Source organism: Amia ocellicauda, chromosome 8 (assembly GCF_036373705.1).
Source record: "Amia ocellicauda isolate fAmiCal2 chromosome 8, fAmiCal2.hap1, whole genome shotgun sequence".
Classification (NCBI taxonomy): Eukaryota; Metazoa; Chordata; class Actinopteri; order Amiiformes; family Amiidae; genus Amia; species Amia ocellicauda.
The window spans coordinates 1575681-1593998 of record NC_089857.1 but is presented as its reverse complement, the minus strand read 5'-3'; the positions used below and the strand labels follow the sequence as shown (position 1 = coordinate 1593998).

The 18318-nt window shown below is 41.4% G+C and overlaps 1 protein-coding gene across 2 annotated transcripts in view; it reads left to right on the top strand.

Annotated features, from left to right (window-relative positions):
* LOC136755306 (dedicator of cytokinesis protein 2) overlaps positions 1–18318 on the top strand; it is a 435882-nt gene that overhangs the window by 127456 nt on the left and 290108 nt on the right. For both annotated transcript variants that reach the window (XM_066711776.1, XM_066711775.1), the window contains exons 18-22: positions 1733–1916; positions 2712–2809; positions 10128–10217; positions 16160–16260; positions 17482–17616. In XM_066711776.1, the coding sequence (XP_066567873.1) occupies positions 1733–1916; positions 2712–2809; positions 10128–10217; positions 16160–16260; positions 17482–17616 (608 nt within the window). The remainder of the gene's footprint in view (positions 1–1732; positions 1917–2711; positions 2810–10127; positions 10218–16159; positions 16261–17481; positions 17617–18318) is intronic.

The window sequence follows — 18318 nt, the reverse complement described above, 5'->3', positions numbered from 1 at the left end:
AATCCATTGCTGTGGCGTACAGAGCCAAAATGATGACAATTGTGTCACTGTCTAAATATTTATTGACCTAACTGTAATACCTTGCACTTGTCCACACTGTATTTCATCTGCCAGGTGTCAGCCCACACCTGAATATTATCTAAGTCCCTTTGAATAACCTGAGCTGCCAAGATTGTATCTGCTGAGCCACCTATTTTGGTCATGGTTGCGCAGCCGCTGTGTTCAGTGTCTGGCTGGGTGCCCCACAGAATGTCAGTGTGCACACTTCCATGCGGCTGCTGAAAAAGTGGTATCCATCGGGTCCTTACATATCTCCTGTTCTGCACCATGCCCCGCACAGCGTCACATAGGTAACTGTACATTGCGTGGAATTCATTATATAATTAACAAAGAGAGCAGAGCAGACAACCTCTGAATGGAATAGTTGGAGTTGGGTAATTAGCAGTATAGGAAGAGTGGCGTCTATGTGGCACTGCAGGTAGTAGTAGGGGTGCATATGAGTGAGGTCACATGATCTGTGTCTCACTCAGGACTAGAGGTCTTAATGGGTCCACCTGAACCCGAGGACCTGGGACCCGTACAGGTTCGGGTCCATATTTTAAACGGTCAGCCGTGTCCGGGTCGGGTCCCATTCTTGTACTTTGGGTCTCGGGTCTGTTGAACATTGTGTCTAATACCCGAGTGACGCGAGGACTTTACCAATTGACAATTGGCTCTTTTATTTAGAAGGCGCGACTTATTCCGCCATATCGGTGTTTGACAGATGACATAAACCAAAGTGAATTATTGGTGTCGGCACGATTTTTGAGATATCGTGGTTGGAGTTTGTTCGCTTTATAAATCTAAATCTATGGCAGACACGTCTCAGAGCACAGATGACAACACATTAGAAATGCTAACGACAGCGGCCGTGGCACTGAACGAGCATTGTTATTATAGTTCAAATGCGCAAACAGTGGAAGTTATCGTATTATGCGAGATACAAAAAGAACTGCATATCTGCAAAGTCACGTTTGTCCTCCACCACCGTGACAGCAAGTGGGCTTTTGAACTGAAATAATGAGTGGATTATACATCCTCTTTCAATCGGCAAGAGAGAAACAACATGGATGTTATTTTACCAACTTTCCTGGCAAGGAGGATGGACTGTGCGTCACGGTCAGGTACAGGAGAGAATCTACTAACGTTACATTAGGTAAGACACAAAGTTTTATTTTCACAACTTGTAAATTAACTTGTTAATAGTGATTAGCTGTGGGATCTATGCCGATTGGGTTCAATCGGGTCTGTGTGTCCTGGCCGGGTCCGGGTCCAGATTTCAATTAATAGATGGGTCCGAGTTGGGTCCGGGTTGCACATTTTTGGCATTTCTCGGTTCTGCACGGGTCCGGGTCCAAACTTTCAAATAATAGACCGGTCCGGGTAGCACATTTCCGAGTCTCTTCGGGCTCGGGCACACATTTTTGGATCCGTGAAGACCTCTACTCAGGACTCCTCTCTGTATTGCTCCTCCTAATGTGTATCGCAGATGACTCAGAGGACTTCCCCTCTTTCTCCCTCACACTGACACTGTCTCTTTCTCTCTACATCTATTTCTCTGTCTCCCCTCTCCCTCTGTTTTGCTGCATGTCTCTTTCCCTGTACCCCTTCTTCCCCATCTCCCTCTCCCTTGCTCATATCTTTCTCCCTTCCTCTCTCCCTTCTGATCTCCTCTTATTCTTCTCCATTTTAGGGGGACAGCCGGAAGCTTGAAGATGTGAGTCAGTACGGATCCTTGCTCTGCTCTTTGGGGGGTGGTGGGCAGCAGCGGACATCATCTGTGCCCACGCTGAAGGGCAGTGGCAATCTGGTTTTGAGCACCAGGGACAGCTTTCAGATCAGCACCCTCACCTGCTCCACCAAGCTCACACAGAACGGTTGGTGTTTGTCTGTCTGTTGTCTCACTGCCTGCCTGTATTTGTCTTTTTGCCCATTATCTGTGTGTTGTATAAGATAGTGCCAAGCTGAAGAGAGAGAGAGAGAGAGAGAGAGAGAGAGAGAGATAGAGAGAGTAACTTCAAATAAAGTCCCTATGCAGAGTATAAACCCAACAGGGCAGGGAGGTCCTAATAAAATAGCCACACAGTTGCTTACAGTCCCTTATGGTCTATCCTCAGTACTCATACATAGACACGTGCTCCCCAACTGAGATAAGAGTGCATGCTTGTCTTCCTATTCGTCCATCATCCTGAATGATACGACTGCCCCTGTGTATGGGCTGGAGTACACATAGTTTAAGGAGCTTGTCTCTCTGAAAGGAAAGCATTTGTCATTCAGATTAGATGTCATGTCTGTTAATATGAAATATACTAGCAGCTAGATTGATGAGGTTTGTGTGGATTGTGCAGAGGGATTAGATTGAAGAAGGGAGGCAAAGAGCAGTGGGAGCTAGGTTTTACACTTGGAAGATTGGGAGGGAGGATAGATATTGTGGGATAGTGATTAGAGCTGCAGTGGGAACTAATGAGAAGAAAGTGAGAATAAATTAAGGAGGGAGTGCTGGTTAATTGTCATAAAGGAGGAATAAGAATAAAGGTAAAAGGGAAGCAATGTGAACTATTGGTTAAAGCTGAGCATCAGGAAGAGAGGGAGGGGAGGAAGCAGTGTGGGTGAGTGGGAGAGAGCTGTGCTCTATGGTTCTGTTAACCCCTCACTGCCCTTCTCTGACACAGTGGACCTGCTGGGGCTGCTAAAGTGGCGCTCGAATCCCAGTCTTCTGGAACAGAACCTGCGCAGGCTGAGGAAAGTGGAGGGAGGAGAGGTTATGAAGGTGAGAGCTGCGCACACTCACATTCACAGCATTTCTTACAATAAGGGGCAGCCAGTTGAATCAAACACACTTCTCCCACCATACAGCCAGGACACTACTGACTGGCCTAAAGGGCTGGACCACTTGGTGGTCTCCTCCTTCACCTTCTCCATCTCCTTCTCCCCTTACTCTTTCTCTTTCTTTCTTGGCTGGGAGAAGCACAGCCGAAGCCTCAAGCATTTTATTGGGATTAATATCTCACAGTTTTTTACAGAGGTGATGGATGGCCACTGTGTGTGCAGGCACTGGAAGGAGTGTATAGTGAAGTAACTGAGATGGTTCAGGGGACGGAGGTGGGGTCTAACACATTTAACGGCAGAGACAGGGAGCTGGAACAATAGAGGAGTTATTAACTCCAGATAATCACAGCAGCTTATGAAACATTTGTTTAGCCCACTATCTTCATATCTGCTGACTGAGCTGCCACAGACTACTCACTATGGAGATTAGAGCAAAAGAGGCAGCCACTGTTTATTTAGTTTTTTTCTATGGTTTAATTTTCTGGGTTCAGATAAGAGCAGAAAAGAGATGCTCTTGGATTAGAAATGTTCCACAACAGGACAGATTGGCTGGGAGCAGAGTAGCCTAAATATCCTTTATCTAGGACATCCTGTATTTGAATAAAAATGGTCTGCTCCTCACGGAGGTGCCTTTTGTCTCAAATGTATATATATTTCCATATTTCAATAGCACTTGTATTAGATCCATCACATTGACATCACATTTTATATGACGTTGAAAATCAGGCATGTTCAATGAGTCAACACTTTTTAAAGTTGCTAATGGTAACCTTAAAGGTTTATCTTGAATGAAATTAAAGCATACCAATTAGTATGTATTCAGATTACACTTGAATAGAACTTGTGCCATGGAGCAAATTTGTTAATCTTTTGACACTTTCCTACCTTTGCAGTACAGCAACAGTTTTCTTATAACCACAGTAGGGGGCAACACCTAGGAACAAATGCAATAAGAATTGGTAAACCATATATGCACCTACAATATATAATGATACGATCAAAATAATAAATTTACAAAATCAGACCAGGGTGTGCGTTTTATCAGTACGAAGGTTGTAATGGTATGCAGGCTTTTATCTGACTCGACTTTTAATATTGTTTCGTTGTTTTGTTAGTATAAAACAGTGGTTCTCAAACCTGTCCTGGAGTAGCACCTACCCTGCTGGTTGTTGTTTCAACCGATCTTGCAATTAAGGTAATAGGTGGCACAAGTCCAAGCTGTGATTCTTGATTGCTACATTGATCCTGCAAAATGGCTTTCCAGGTGCTTTTGCGGCAAAGGCGACATAGACTATATCCTGAAAACAGAATTTACAGATTACATCAAAACATTTTGGATGCTACTGAGCAGCAAATATTATGAAAATACAGATTCAATAAACAGATAATTTTAGATATATGTGACATTGTGCACAATGATCTAGAATCACCCACCAGAAGGAATCATGCAATTCCTGTATTGATTATGAACACAGCACTACATTTTTATGCCTACAGGTTGCCACAGACCTCTAAATCTAATGGTGACTGACAAGGTATTTCACAGTTCTCAATATCAAAATGTATCGCGGAAGTCACGGACGCTTTGATGAACAGATTCTGAAATTGGAAAGCGAATGTATTGTCATTCGCTTCAACATGACATAATACGTTCTCTTTGCAATTTCAGAAAGAGATCAAGACCCAACATAAGTTTTAAAATCACTTTCTTAACTCAAAAACATTCTCATATCCAGTTGATTAATAAATAAAGTGTTAACCCTTGAGAGTGTACTTTAATATACATGAACTACATTTAATGTATGCATTTATTGCTGAAAGCAGTTAATCTGTATGTTAGTTGCATAGGTCTTGAAAATAAATAGAAAACCCTATTTACACATTACCCTCACCTGGAGACAGTGATTACAGTTATTACCCAGTATCTCCAATACAACAAAACATACACATAATAATTTGTTGGGTTGTGTTCCGGTCTTCACTTCCATCCACTGCAAACCTGAGTGCACACTTAATTTAAATAGGGTGGTTCATTGCAAATTAATCGAATTAATGAGGCGTACATTTCGTTCCACCTGGCACAAGTTACAGCAGTGCTCTGCTGCATTAACAGGCAGAGGTCTGTGATCTCTTACAATTGCAGACTAAAAGTGGAGCGCAAGGCGAGTTTAGCATTTGAACGCAAGTATGCAAGATTGCGTCCTTTTTAAAATCCAGCTGAATGTCTTTTGGGGAGTGACATTTAACTATTTTACAGAACAGAACATAGAACATCATTGTTTATCCCCTGGGTTACTCAAGTAAAAAATATGTTCAGTGGTGCTTTATTGTTATAATCTCACACTATAATAAAAATAACAATATGGGAGGAATAACGTATTTTTGCATTGTTTAACTGGTAACATTTTACAATAAGTCTCCCAAATTACATAGTAGGTACTCAGTAACTACATCTTAGTTATTCATAAGAACAGTGTAATTATGAATTTGTTAACATGTACTTAATATATAAAAAGTTGGCCATGCCGGCATGGGTGTAGGTGTAGTTTCAGAACTGGGGGGGACACTGTCAAAATAATCATATGAATTGCATTCTTCATCGCCATGTCCCATTCTAAATGCCTTTCTAAATGTCTGTCAAAAGTCTGCATTGCAAAATAATAATTCTGACATTTTTGTGTTTCTTATGCAGCTTTCCAATTCAAGAATGATTTTGCAAATAAGATTTAATCACTTCCGTAGAGAAGTACGGTCATTCCACCGAAGTGACTAATCTTCCACTGGGAGAAATCCTAAGACACTTCTTTGGGCAAGATGATTGTTCTGCTGTGGAAGCGAGGACAACACTATTTAAAGTAGAGTGATTAGCAACTACTAGACTGAATTATTTCAATTCAGTTTGATTGTTGAAAATGTTCAAACTGGGCACTATTGTGGTGTTCTGTGAGGATACTAGCTTGAACAATGCATTACACACAAAGTTTGATTACTTTGTAAAGAATTACATGTATGGTCTCCGCTACTGAGGCTGGGCTGCTAGCTGTGATTAGAGTCCGTTCCAAGATTCAAGCAGCATGAGGGGATGGGATGGGAGCTGAGTACTTGGCTAAATCTATGTGATAAAGTGTCAGGCTGGCACCAAGCTGACTGGGGCCACTAACTCTTGAATGATTCACACACCCAACCAAAAAGTCCAGCACCACCATGGAATGTGTAGCCCTTTGGCGACCTTAAGAATGAGCCATGGGTTGTCTTCTCGATTTCTGAGAGCAATAGTCCCAAGGTGCTTCTGGAAAAATTACTCTGAAAATGTCACTTGGGACCCCGTGTCTAGTAAGCAAGGCAGACTCATCCCTTCCACAATCAAATCCACCTCTATATGTTCCCCAAACAGTGTGGCATTGCTCCACCCATCCTCTTGAGGTACTTGACGTCCGTCACTGGGCCACCTGGGGAGAGTCATTTTCCTTCTTTAATTCCTCCAGAAGAATCTTCCCCAGCTCTCTCTGACCTGGTCCTTGCTGCAGTTCAGCCTGAAGTCCTGCTTTCCAATCACTCAAACCAATGGGGCTATTTTTCAGGGGCAGCCAAGGTCACTTGATGGGTAGCAACATAAGAACATAAGACAGTTTACAAACGAGAGAAGGCCATTCGACCCATTGTGATTGTTTGGTGTCCATTAGTGATTCAAGGATCCTATATTTTTGAAAGTTCCCACATTTTCAGCTTCAACCACATTGCTGGGGAGTTTGTTCAAGATTGTAACAACCCTTTGTGTGAAGAAGTGTCTCCTGTTTTCCGTCTTGAGTGCCTTGAAGCCCAATTTCCATTTGTGTTCCCTCAGTCTCTTAGTAGGACATTCCCTTCAGACCTGGAATAAGTCTGGTTGCTCTTCTCTGAACTGCCTCTAGAGCAGCGATATCTTTCTTGAAGTGTGGTGCTCAGAACTGTACACAGTATTCCAGATGAGGTCTAACTAGTGCATTGTACAGTCTTAACATTACTTCCATTGTTTTACATTCTGCACTATACCCTAGCATTTTGTTTTCCTTTTTTATTGCTTCCCTACATTGTTTGGATGGGGAAAGTGATGAGTCCACATAGACTCCTAGGTCTTTCTCATGCGTTACTTCATCTAGTTCGATTCCTTCCATAGTGTAATTATAGTGGACATTTTTGTTACCTGCATGTAATACCTTGCACAAGTTTGTTAGCTATCCCAGAGTCCAGATCATTAATATAGATTAGAAAAAGCACAGACCCTAATACTGATACATGTGGAAGTCCACTAACAACCTCACTCCAGTTAGAAGTAACTCCTCTAATCGACACCCTGTTTCCTATACATCAACCAGTTCATAATCCATCTACTTACATTACCCTGATTTTTCGAAAATTGAAGTATATCATATCATATGCCTTCATGTGATCTACAGCTGCAGTTGCATGTTCAAAAAACTGAGTTCAGTCCCAGGTTGGGGACATTGCTGGTGTACCCTTGAGCAAGGTACTTTACCTAGATTTCTCCAGCAAATGCCCAGCTGTATAAATGGGTAAAATGTAAAAATAATGTATACTGTAACAATTGTAAGTCACCCTGGATAAGATTGTCTGCTAAGAAATCAAGTATTAATAATAAGCTCTCATTTGAACGGCAGTTGCATGTTCAAAAACTCTAATAAATTAGTAAGACTTGATCTGCCTCGTCTAAACCCATGTTGACTATCTCCAAGAATATGGTTTTCATTAAGATGCTCCTCTATTTTCTGTTTAATGAATTTTTCCAAAATTTTAATAGTAATGAGACTGATTGGTCTGTAATTTCCTGGCTCAATTTTGTCCCCTTTCTGGTGGATTGGTATGACATTAACAGTTTTTCAATCAGTTGGCACATCCCCTGTTCTAAGTGTCATTTGGAATATTTTAGTTAGAGACCTATAAATTATTTCCCTAATTTCTTTAAGTACTGTTGGAAATATACGTTCTGGCCCAGGTGATTTGTTTGTTTTTAATTCTACTAGTCCCTTTAGTACCTCTTCCTCATTTGTCCTGATCCCAATGTGTTTTGGTCCTCAATTTGCTAAATTTTGGTACACATTTCTCCTGGGCCTCTAGTAGTTTATTCTTGAAATATAACTATCAATTTTCGACTGTATCCAGTGTGCCCCAGTCTAACTGTGTGGTGTGGTGCCTCATACCTTCAAGGTTTGCTTTTCTGAATTGTAGACCATTGTTTAAGACTTGGTTCTTTTTTTTTTTTAAGTATGCCTCAAAGATGACCATATTGTGATCGCAGTTTGCCATTGGTTCTCTAACTAGTGTCCTTCTGACTCTATCTTGGTCATTTGAAAATATCAAATCAATGTATACACTTTCTCTGGTTGATTCCCTGACAAATTGATTTAGAAAGCAGTTATTTACCATTGCAACCATTTCTATTTCTGCTTCTGTAGTGCCAACTGAGCTTTCCCAGTCTATGTTTGGGAAATCAAAATCCCCCATTATAACAACATCATCCTTTTCTCCCCAACCCTTAGTCTCTAAAACCGGGTTCAATAAACTATTCAATAAAGACATGGAAAAGTACATTTTTTGGGGGGGGTCCTACTAATTTCCCCAAAGTACCAATCAAAAAATTGAAATGTCCATAGTAGTAATAACAATTATATACACCGATCAGCCATAACATTATTACCACTGACAGGTGAAGTGAATAACACTGATAATCTTGTTATCATGGCACCTGTCAGTGGGTGGGATATATTAGGCAGCAAGTGAACATTTTGTCCTCAAATTTGTTGTGTTAGAAGCAGGAAAAATGGGCAAGCATAAGGATCTGAGCGACTTTGACAAGGGCCAAATTGTGATGGCTAGACGACTGGGTCAGAGCATCTCCAAAACTGCAACTCTTGTGGGGTGTTCCTGGTCTGCAGTGGTCAGTACCTATCAAAAGTGGTCCAAGGAAGGAAAAGCGGTGAACTGGTTACAGATTCATGGGCGGCCAAGGCTCATTGATGTACGTGGGGAGCGAAGGCTGGCCTGTGTGGTCCAATCCAACAGACGAGCTACTGTAGCTCAAATTGCTGAAAAAGTTAATGCTGGTTCTGATAGATCGATCTGATAGTCCGATCCATGGAGGCCCCACCTCGCAAATTACAGGACTTAAAGGATCTGCTAACGTCTTGGTGCCAGATACCACAGCACACCTTCAGAGGTCTAGTGGAGTCCATGCCTCAACTGGTCAGGGCTGTTTTGGCGGCAAAAGGGGACCTAGACAATATTAGGCAGGTGGTCATAATGTTATGGCTGATCGGTGTATATTTATTAATTATATAAATATTTGTTTTACCGTAAGAACAGAATTCCTGGGAAACCATTTCCTGAACTTAAACACACTGATGGTAAGTAAAAAAAAAAAAAAAAGAAAAAAGTGGTACTTTGTGGTACTTTGGGGTAATGTAACAGGGAGGCTACCGTAGGTAGGGGACCCAGATGCAGAGCGAAGGGAATCCGAGGACAGATCAGAGTTCAGTGGCCGGTAAACAACAATGTGAAAGGGAATCCGAGAGGCTTGGTCAAAGAGGTAGGCGAGAGGTTTGGGATCACGCAAACAGTGCAGAGAAGGTAATCCAGAAATTGGTCATGAAGGAGTAGCAAAGGTCAGTAATATAAAAGCAACAAGGAGACAACAGGCTTGGAATTGATATTGGAGCATAAACAATACTTCGCAAGAAAGGGAGGAAGTGAAGGGATTATATAGAGTGGATGTAGGACAGGGAAACAATGGCCAGGTGATGTGATTAGTGCAGGTGGGGAGAAGTAATGATTCAATAAGAGACAAGCAATACTGGGGAAAAGAGCAAGGGTGACATCTAGTGGCGATGGGTAATTCATAGTAATTTGTGGTACTTTGTGGCATTTGTTTTGGTTACTTTGCAGTACTTTGGGGTAACTGTTTTGGTTACTTTATAGTAATTTGCAGAAATTTTTCGGACATTTGCGGTACTTTGGGGTAATTAGGAGGACTGTTTTTTGTGTGTTATTTGTTTAAACAGATTCTCTTTATTATTAGAACTTAGATGAAAATCAGATCACATTTTAGATCAAAATAATGCAGGAATACATATAATTCTAAAGGGTTCACAAACTTTCTCTCACCATTGTACCAGTCATTTTAGAAACTGTGATAGCTGTCTTTTAACTAGTATTTCTCTTTATGTGTGCCTGTTTCTCTTTGTCTATTTGTGTGATGTGTGCAGTTCCTGCAGGATACACTGGATGCCCTTTTCACAATCATGATGGAGAATGCAGAGACGGAGACGTATGACACGTTGGTCTTTGATGCCCTGGTGAGTCACAACTTCCAAGGGCCCAGGTGTGATCAGACATTGATTCCACTATTAAGAAAAATACTATAATAATAATAAAAAAACTATAATAAGCCAGTTACATCTGAAATTCAAACACTAAAATAACCTCATACTGACACAGTGAAGGTTATTGTGAAAGCCCAACAGAAGAGTTGCAAAGGTTTACAGTACAATACAAGTCAGGTTCATGGTAAATAATTTATTAGAAGGTTTTTTTTACTAGAAAGTAACATTCTAGGTACAAGAAAACAGCTGAGTCAGGAGACAAGTCACTCCATGGACCTTAGCAGATAAAGAAACGTCATACTGGAGAGGGAGGGCTTCAGCTCAGGTTTTGACTGACAATAGACTTTGGCGCAACAACAATCAGACAACAAAACGGACTTGTTTATGATTATGTTGTGTTTATGCTGACTTGGTGTCCTGTCTTAGAGAATGTGGGGAAATGGCAAACAAAACCACCAGAATACATCAAAATGCTATAAAAGGCATTTTGTTAGACACAAAGGATGTCATGCTTTCTTATATTAATTGGCATTATGTTTCAAGCATTCCTTCTGCAGAGAGGGGTGGAACTGTGGAACATAACACTGAAGCAACATTAATTAGCTAAAGAACAAACCTAAAAAGGTCAACAAGTAGGAAGCTGAAGAACACATTATGCTGTTCTTATTAAGCACATAATTGATCCAGCTGTGTTCTTCAGAATTCAGCTGTCAAGAAAATCTGAAAGCCCTGTACTGTTGTTGTGCAAACCCCTGGTCTAAGTGTTACTATTACCATAGCTCTCTCTCAGATTCATTATCATCACTAAATTCTAAAGCAATCCTGACTGTAATACTGTGACCTCAGACTATCCCTTCTCATCAGCACCTTCTTCACTTTGACTGAAGCTTACAGACAAAAACATGATCATTAGAGCAAAAAGTTCCCATCCTTTAAATGAGCTTGGAAATCTCTTCAAACTCCCTCTTTCCAGAGTGGTTTTACTGCTTGGACTGCAGATATGCTGGGGGTGACATTGTAATCTTACTGAGAGTTTATAGCAGCAGAGAGCCTCAGCTCCCCTGCCCACACTCAACCCAACCCCCACCCCCCCCCCCCAGCGTGTCCAATGTATTTATCCAGTGAAGATCAACCAGCTTTAACTTGCAGCTTACCAAAATTAATTCTCATTTCTTCTGACAGCCTGATTATGCCGAAGGCAAGGTTACAAATTCCAAATATATTTTATCAGCAGCACTTACCTTTCTGTAAGCCTTACAAATGTAGTGCTGTTCACATAAACCTTTTTTTTCACACTGCGAATATATTTCAGTCTCACTTTGCGACAATCCAAACACATTTAGAATAAGGTGTTTTTGTCTGATGTTTCTTTTGTTTCTCAATCTCTCTCTCTTAAATTCAAACTCAAATTCAATAATAACAGTCATTATTACTTGCTATTCCCCTGCACCTCCCCTTCTATTCCTCAGATATATCCTTCTATCCCAAAAATGATTTACTCCCCCTCCTTCCTATACTCACCACCTCCAAGCTCTATCACTCCTCTCTCTCTCTTTATCATTCTCTCTCTTCTTCTATCTTCCCTTTGCATAGAATTAAATTAGAAACCTTTTGAAAATGATTACATTTCCAATTTTTTCCCTGAATGAATCGGTCATGAATAACTTGTCATTTATGGTTTAAAATATGTTTTCTTGAATAAATTGTTCAATGCACATACTCCAGGTTAGATATGGGATTCTGCTGTAATATGAAATGCCCAGTGAGTCCCAGAGCCATGTGGTGTTTTATGTTGCCAATCTCTGCCTGGGAGTTATTTAAGCCTTTCATCAGTGCAATCTATTTAAAATGTCACCTGCATCTAAATGGATCCATTATAATATTAAAGGAGAGCTATCCTGTTAATGAAAGCTTTTAGATGGCTGTGCAGCAATGTGTCAGCAAACTCTCTCCCAGTCAATGGGATCAGCAAAGAGTTATTGTGTTTCCAGTGCTTCTATTAGCACCTGTAGTTCTGGTTAGGGACTGATCCCCTACAGTTTGTCTGGGGACCTGCAGCCCTGTGTTAATAAGCACTGGTCTCCTATCTTTGTCCTTTATTTTTCCAAATGGACCAGAGTTTTCAATTTTTGTGATTTGTTTCATGTATTATGTTCAGGATTTGTTTAGAAGGTTTAAAAAGTCAAGTGAGAGTTCCTGGATTATACCATAGTCTACTTTTTGATGCTTATCCAGTTGCCAACCATGATTGTTTGTAAAAGGGGTAGTGTGTAGTCTCTCAGTGCAAAATGTTCTAGAGCTGTGCTAGTTCCCTGTGTGACTGAGCCCTCTATGTGTAGTCACCTTGGGAAGCTATCAACTGTGAGAATGGTTGAATGGCTTACAACCATTAAATGGTACAGTGTTGGCCATGGTAACTGGGAGTCAACAGCCATTGAAGGCCTTTGGTACACTTGCACTAATGCTGTGAAGAATTCCTCTTATTGCACATTTGCTAATGAATTATGTGAAGGACAGTCATAATGCATGCAATATATCTGTAATTGTCTTTTCTCTTCTGATATATGTTCAATCTGAGGTAACTTAGCTCCTTCATTGAAGTCATTATTTAATTTATTAGACAGTGAGGGAAAAATATTTGATCCCCAGCTGATTTTGTACGTTTGCCCACTGACAAAGAAATGATCAGTCTATAATTTTAATGGTAGGTGTATTTTAACAGTGAGAGACAGAATAACAACAACAAAATCCAGAAAAACACATTTCAAAAAAGTTATAAATTGATTTGCATGTTAATGAGTGAAATAAGTATTTGACCCCTTTGACTTAGTACTTGGTGGCAAAACCCTTGTTGGCAATCACAGAGGTCATAAGTCAGAGCTGTAGATCAAAGCTGAAAAAAAATACTAAACAAAGTACAGTACAGTGTGGTGCCCCTGTACAGAACATGTTCCTGCTGATCTGTGTGCTCCATCCATCAGTCAGTACTGCCAAAACCTTTTATACAGTGCATCCGGAAAGTATTCACAGTGCTTCACTTTTTCCACAGCCTTATTCCAAAATGGATTAAATTAATTATTTTCCTCAAATTTCTACAAACAATACCCCATAATGACAATGTGAAAGAAGTTTGTTTGAAATCTTTGCAAAATTTATTAAAAAAAAAAAAAAAAAAAAAAAAGCACATGTACAGTGGGGGAAAAAAGTATTTGATCCCCTGCTGATTTTGTATGTTTGCCCACTGACAAAGAGATGATCAGTCTATAATTTTAATGGTAGGTGTATTTTAACAGTGAGGGACAGAATAACAACAACAAAATCCAGAAAAACGCATTTCAAAAAAGTTATAAATTGATTTGCATGTTAATGAGGGAAATAAGTATTTGACCCCTTCGACTTAGTACTTGGTGGCAAAACCCTTGTTGGCAATCACAGAGGTCAGACGTTTCTTGTAGTTGGCCACCAGGTATACATACATCTCAGTAGGGATTTTGTCCCACTCCTCTTTGCAGATCCTCTCCAAGTCATTAAGGTTTCGAGGCTGACGTTTGGCAACTCGAACCTTCAGCTCCCTCCACAGATTTTCTATGGGATTAAGGTCTGGAGGCCACTCCAGGACCTTAATGTGCTTCTTCTTGAGCCACTCCTTTGTTGCCTTGGCTGTGTGTTTTGGGTCATTGTCATGCTGGAATACCCATCCATGACTATGGTCCCAGCTGACTTCAGATCATTAACAAGATCCTCCCGTGTAGTTCTGGGCTGATTCCTCACTGTTCTCATGAACATTGAAACTCCACGAGGTGAGATCTTGCATGGAGCCCCAGACCGAGGGAGACTGACAGTTATTTTGTGTTTCTTCCATTTGCAAATAATCGCACCAACTGTTGTCACCTTCTCACCAAGCTGCTTGGCGATGGTCTTGTAGCCCATTCCAGCCTTGTGTAGGTCTACAATCTTGTCCCTGATATCCTTGGACAGCTCTTTGGTCTTGGCCATGGTGGAGAGTTTGGAATCTGATTGATTGATTGCTTCTGTGGACCGGTGTCTTTTATACAGGTAACGAGCTGAGATTAGGAGCACTCCCTTTAAGAGAGTGCTCCTAATCACAGCTCGTTACCTGTATAAAAGACACCTGGGAGCCAGAAATCTTGCTGATTGATAGGGGATCAAATACTTATTTCCCTCATTAACATGCAAATCAATTTATAACTTTTTTGAAATGCGTTTTTCTGGATTTTTTTGTTGTTATTCTGTCTCTCACTGTTAAAATACACCTACCATTACAATTATAGACTGATCATCTCTTTGTCAGTGGGCAAACGTACAAAATCAGCAGGGGATCAAATACTTTTTTCCCTCAATGTACATGAGTATTCACAGCCTTTGCCATGACACTCAAAATTGAGCTCAGGTGCATCCTGTTTCCACTGATCATCCATGAGATGTTTCTACAACTTGATTGGAGTCCACCTGTGGTAAATTCAGTTTATTGGACATGATTTGGAAAGGCACACACCTTTCTATATAAGGTCCCACAGTTAACAGTGCATGTCAGAGCACAAACCAAGCCATGAAGTCCAAGGAATTGTCTGTAGACCTCTGAGACAGGATTGTATCGAGGCACAGATCTGGGGAAGGGTACAGAACATTTTTTGCAGCATTGAAGGTCCCAATGAGCACAGTGGCCTCCATCATCTGTAAATGGAAGAAGTTTGGAACCACCAGGACTCTTCCTAGAGCTGGCCGCCTGGCCAAACTGAGTGATCGGGGGAGAAGGGCCTTAGTCAGGGAGGTGACCAAGAACCCAATGGTCACTCTGACAGAGCTCCAGCGTGTCTCTGTGGATAGAGGAGAACCATCCAGAAGAACAACCATCTCTGCAGCACTCCACGGAAGCCACTCCTCAGTAAAAGGCACATGGCACGCCTGGAGTTTGCCAAAAGACACCTGAAGGACTCTCAGACCATGAGAAACAAAGATTGAACTCTTTGGCCTGAATGGCAAGCATCATGTCTGGAGGAAACCAGTCACCGCTCATCACCTGGCCAATACCATCCCTACAGTGAAGCATGGTGGTGGCAGCATCATACTGTGGGGATGTTTTTCAGCGGCAGGAACTGGGAGACTAGTCAGGATCGAGAGAAAGATGAATGCAGCAATGTACAGAGACATCCTTGATGAAAACCTGCTCCAGAGTGCTCTGGACCTCAGACTGGGGCGAAGGTTCATCTTCCATCAGGACAACGACCCTAAGCACACAGCCAAGATAACAAAGGAGTAGCTACAGGACAACTCTGTGAATGTCCTTGAGTGGCCCAGCCAGAGCCCAGACTTGAACCCGATTGAACATCTCTGGAGAGATCTGAAAATGGCTGTGCACCGACACTCCCCATCCAACCTGATGGAGCTTGAGAGGTCCTGCAAAGAAGAATGTGAGAAACTGCCCAAAAATAGCTTGTAGCATCATACTCAAAAAGACTTGAGGCTGTAACTGGTGCCAAAGGTGCTTCAACAGAGTATTGAGCAAAGGCTGTGAATGCTTATGTACATGTGCTTTTTTTATTTTTTTATTTCTAATGAACAAACTTCTTTCCCATTGTCATTATGGGGTATTGTTTGTAGAATTTTGAGGAAAATAATGAATTTAATCCATTTTGGAATAAGGCTGTAACATAACAAAATGTGGAAAAAGTGAAGCGCTGTGAATACTTTCTGGATGCACTGTATACAGTGATAGGGTGATGGTTGTGTACATTATACTTATTAAAAAGAACTTGGCAATATTGATTGCATTGCTTTTACCTGTTAATTTGTTATTTACACCCCCCTGAAAGCATTTAATTTTATTCCATTATCTTTCCCCCAAGCCAAGGCTTGCTATCTTAGGCCTCTGTCAATGTCCTCTCTGTCCTCAGGTGTTCATCATTAATCTCGTGGCGGATCAGAAGTTCCAGCACTTCAATGCTGTTCTGGAGACCTATATCAGCCTGCACTTCAGCGCAACACTGGCATACCGGTGAGATGAGGGTTCCAATGCTCCATTATTGACACATGGACAGCGCTTAAACATAAACATAAAACCAAGCATGCAAATACAGTGCAATCAAGCAAACATGCATTCTCTCACACAGATACAGACGCATACCAGTACATAGCACAGCACTTGCAACAACACCAATGTTCAGTCTTGCATCTGGGAGAGATTGTGGTGTTTCTTCAGGAAGCCAGACTAATTTGTGGTACTTTCTCCTACACTGGCTATTAATCATCCTTTTCTACCTGAGAGCCTCTTCACCTGGCCTTGCTGGGCTCCAATTATGCAGTGGCATTTCCAGAACACTTTCAACAGGATGGCCGAGTGGGTACACAGGATCAATTTAGGGGGGTGGGTGTTGGGGGGGTGCTGACGATGTTTCTTTCACACTAGAGGGGGTGAGGGGGTGCTGGCGGTGGTTCGTTCACGCTAGTGGGAGTGCAGGCGGTGTTTCAACCGTGGGTGACCGTGGCACCCTTGTTCTTTGGTTGTAATTTCTAGGGGGGGTCACTGGGGGAGCCAGCCTCATTGCAGGGGGGCCGTGGCCACCCCCCAGACACGCCCCTGAGCACCAGACCACTCCTCCGCTGCTGCCACAGACAGTTCCTAACTCTGCCTAAGTAACATCCATGGTCCAGGGCTGTGGAACACACTGCTCACTAGCACAAATACAGTAAAAGACCTGTGTAAGAGTATTGTGCTGTGTTTATAGCATGCTGGAGTGCACTACCTCTTCAGTCTCTTCATCAGAACTGTCTCCCTGATCAGAACTGCTTTTAGAAAGAAAGTGTCGTGTGAAGAGGTTTAATGACCAGTTAACCCAGACAAACTCAACAACATTTACAAACTGCTATCCCCCAAGAAATAAATGAATCCGTAGCATGACTTACTTTTCCAGACAATGTTATCTATGTTCCTATGAGAGCTATTTAAAGTGATTATGAAGCTGTCTTTAGTCTCACTGTTGCTGGGATCAAGGAGGCTGTGCCAGTGTCAGTGTTAGTGTTGAGCAGCTCTGTGCGTACTCCTCTCTGAGTAGGGGTTTAAGAACACATTGGGACGTAGTTGAAGAAGGTACTTCTGTGGTATTTTCTTTGTAAATATTTAAAGCAGAGTTGATGAATGGCCACAGTCAGTTGAGAGTTTATGATTGGTCAAAATGTGTATAGAAGATTGATCAGAGTTGATGGTCCTGCATTGCAGGAAAATGATGAGAGTGTTGACTAGGTACCTGGAGATGCAGGAGGGGAAGGAGCTGAATGAGAGGCTGATGGTCACCTTCAAGAGCCTGGAGTACATCTTCAAACTCATCGTGCGCTCAAGAGGACTCTACCATCAGTGAGTCTTACCTGCTGTCTCTCTCTCTCCATCTCTAGCTGTATTTTAGGGTCTCTCTCCCAAACCATCCAGCTGTGTCCAAGTATCTGTCTTCAGCTGTGTCTCTGTCTATATCTTAAGTTGTCCAACTTTCTTTATATCTCTATCAGTGTCTGAGAATCTCTGTCTCTAACTGTCTTCAACTGTGTTCCACTGTAATTGCATGTGTTTTTTCTTAGGGGGCAACTTGTGCATGTTTTCATTGAAGCTACAGCTTTAACATCTTACTCTAATAATAATTAAAAAAAAATTATCATCAATTTTCATATTAACAATAGGGGAGACATGGCATGTTTTCTCATTGTTTATCATATGTTTATTGTTACAATCTCACAAACTCAGCAAAAAATAACCACACCTTTGTAATAAAGTCTCAAGCCCAATCAATTTAACTGTGAGATGCGTCACTACATAATCCATTACTGACATAATTGTTGTGGTTTGAGTATATTTGTTTCTTCATTCTGTTTGCCCCAAATTAATCAGGTTCTGCTTTAAAATAAGGAAACCTTTTTTATTTTTTCCTACATATCTGTCAAAAGTTGAGCAAATGCAAAAAGGCCAGCTGTTCTGATTTATTTTCTGTCCTTATCTGAACATTTATATGGAAATGTAATGCATTTCAGCATAATTTGCTTCTGCTATCCCTTGCTCTCATGCGTT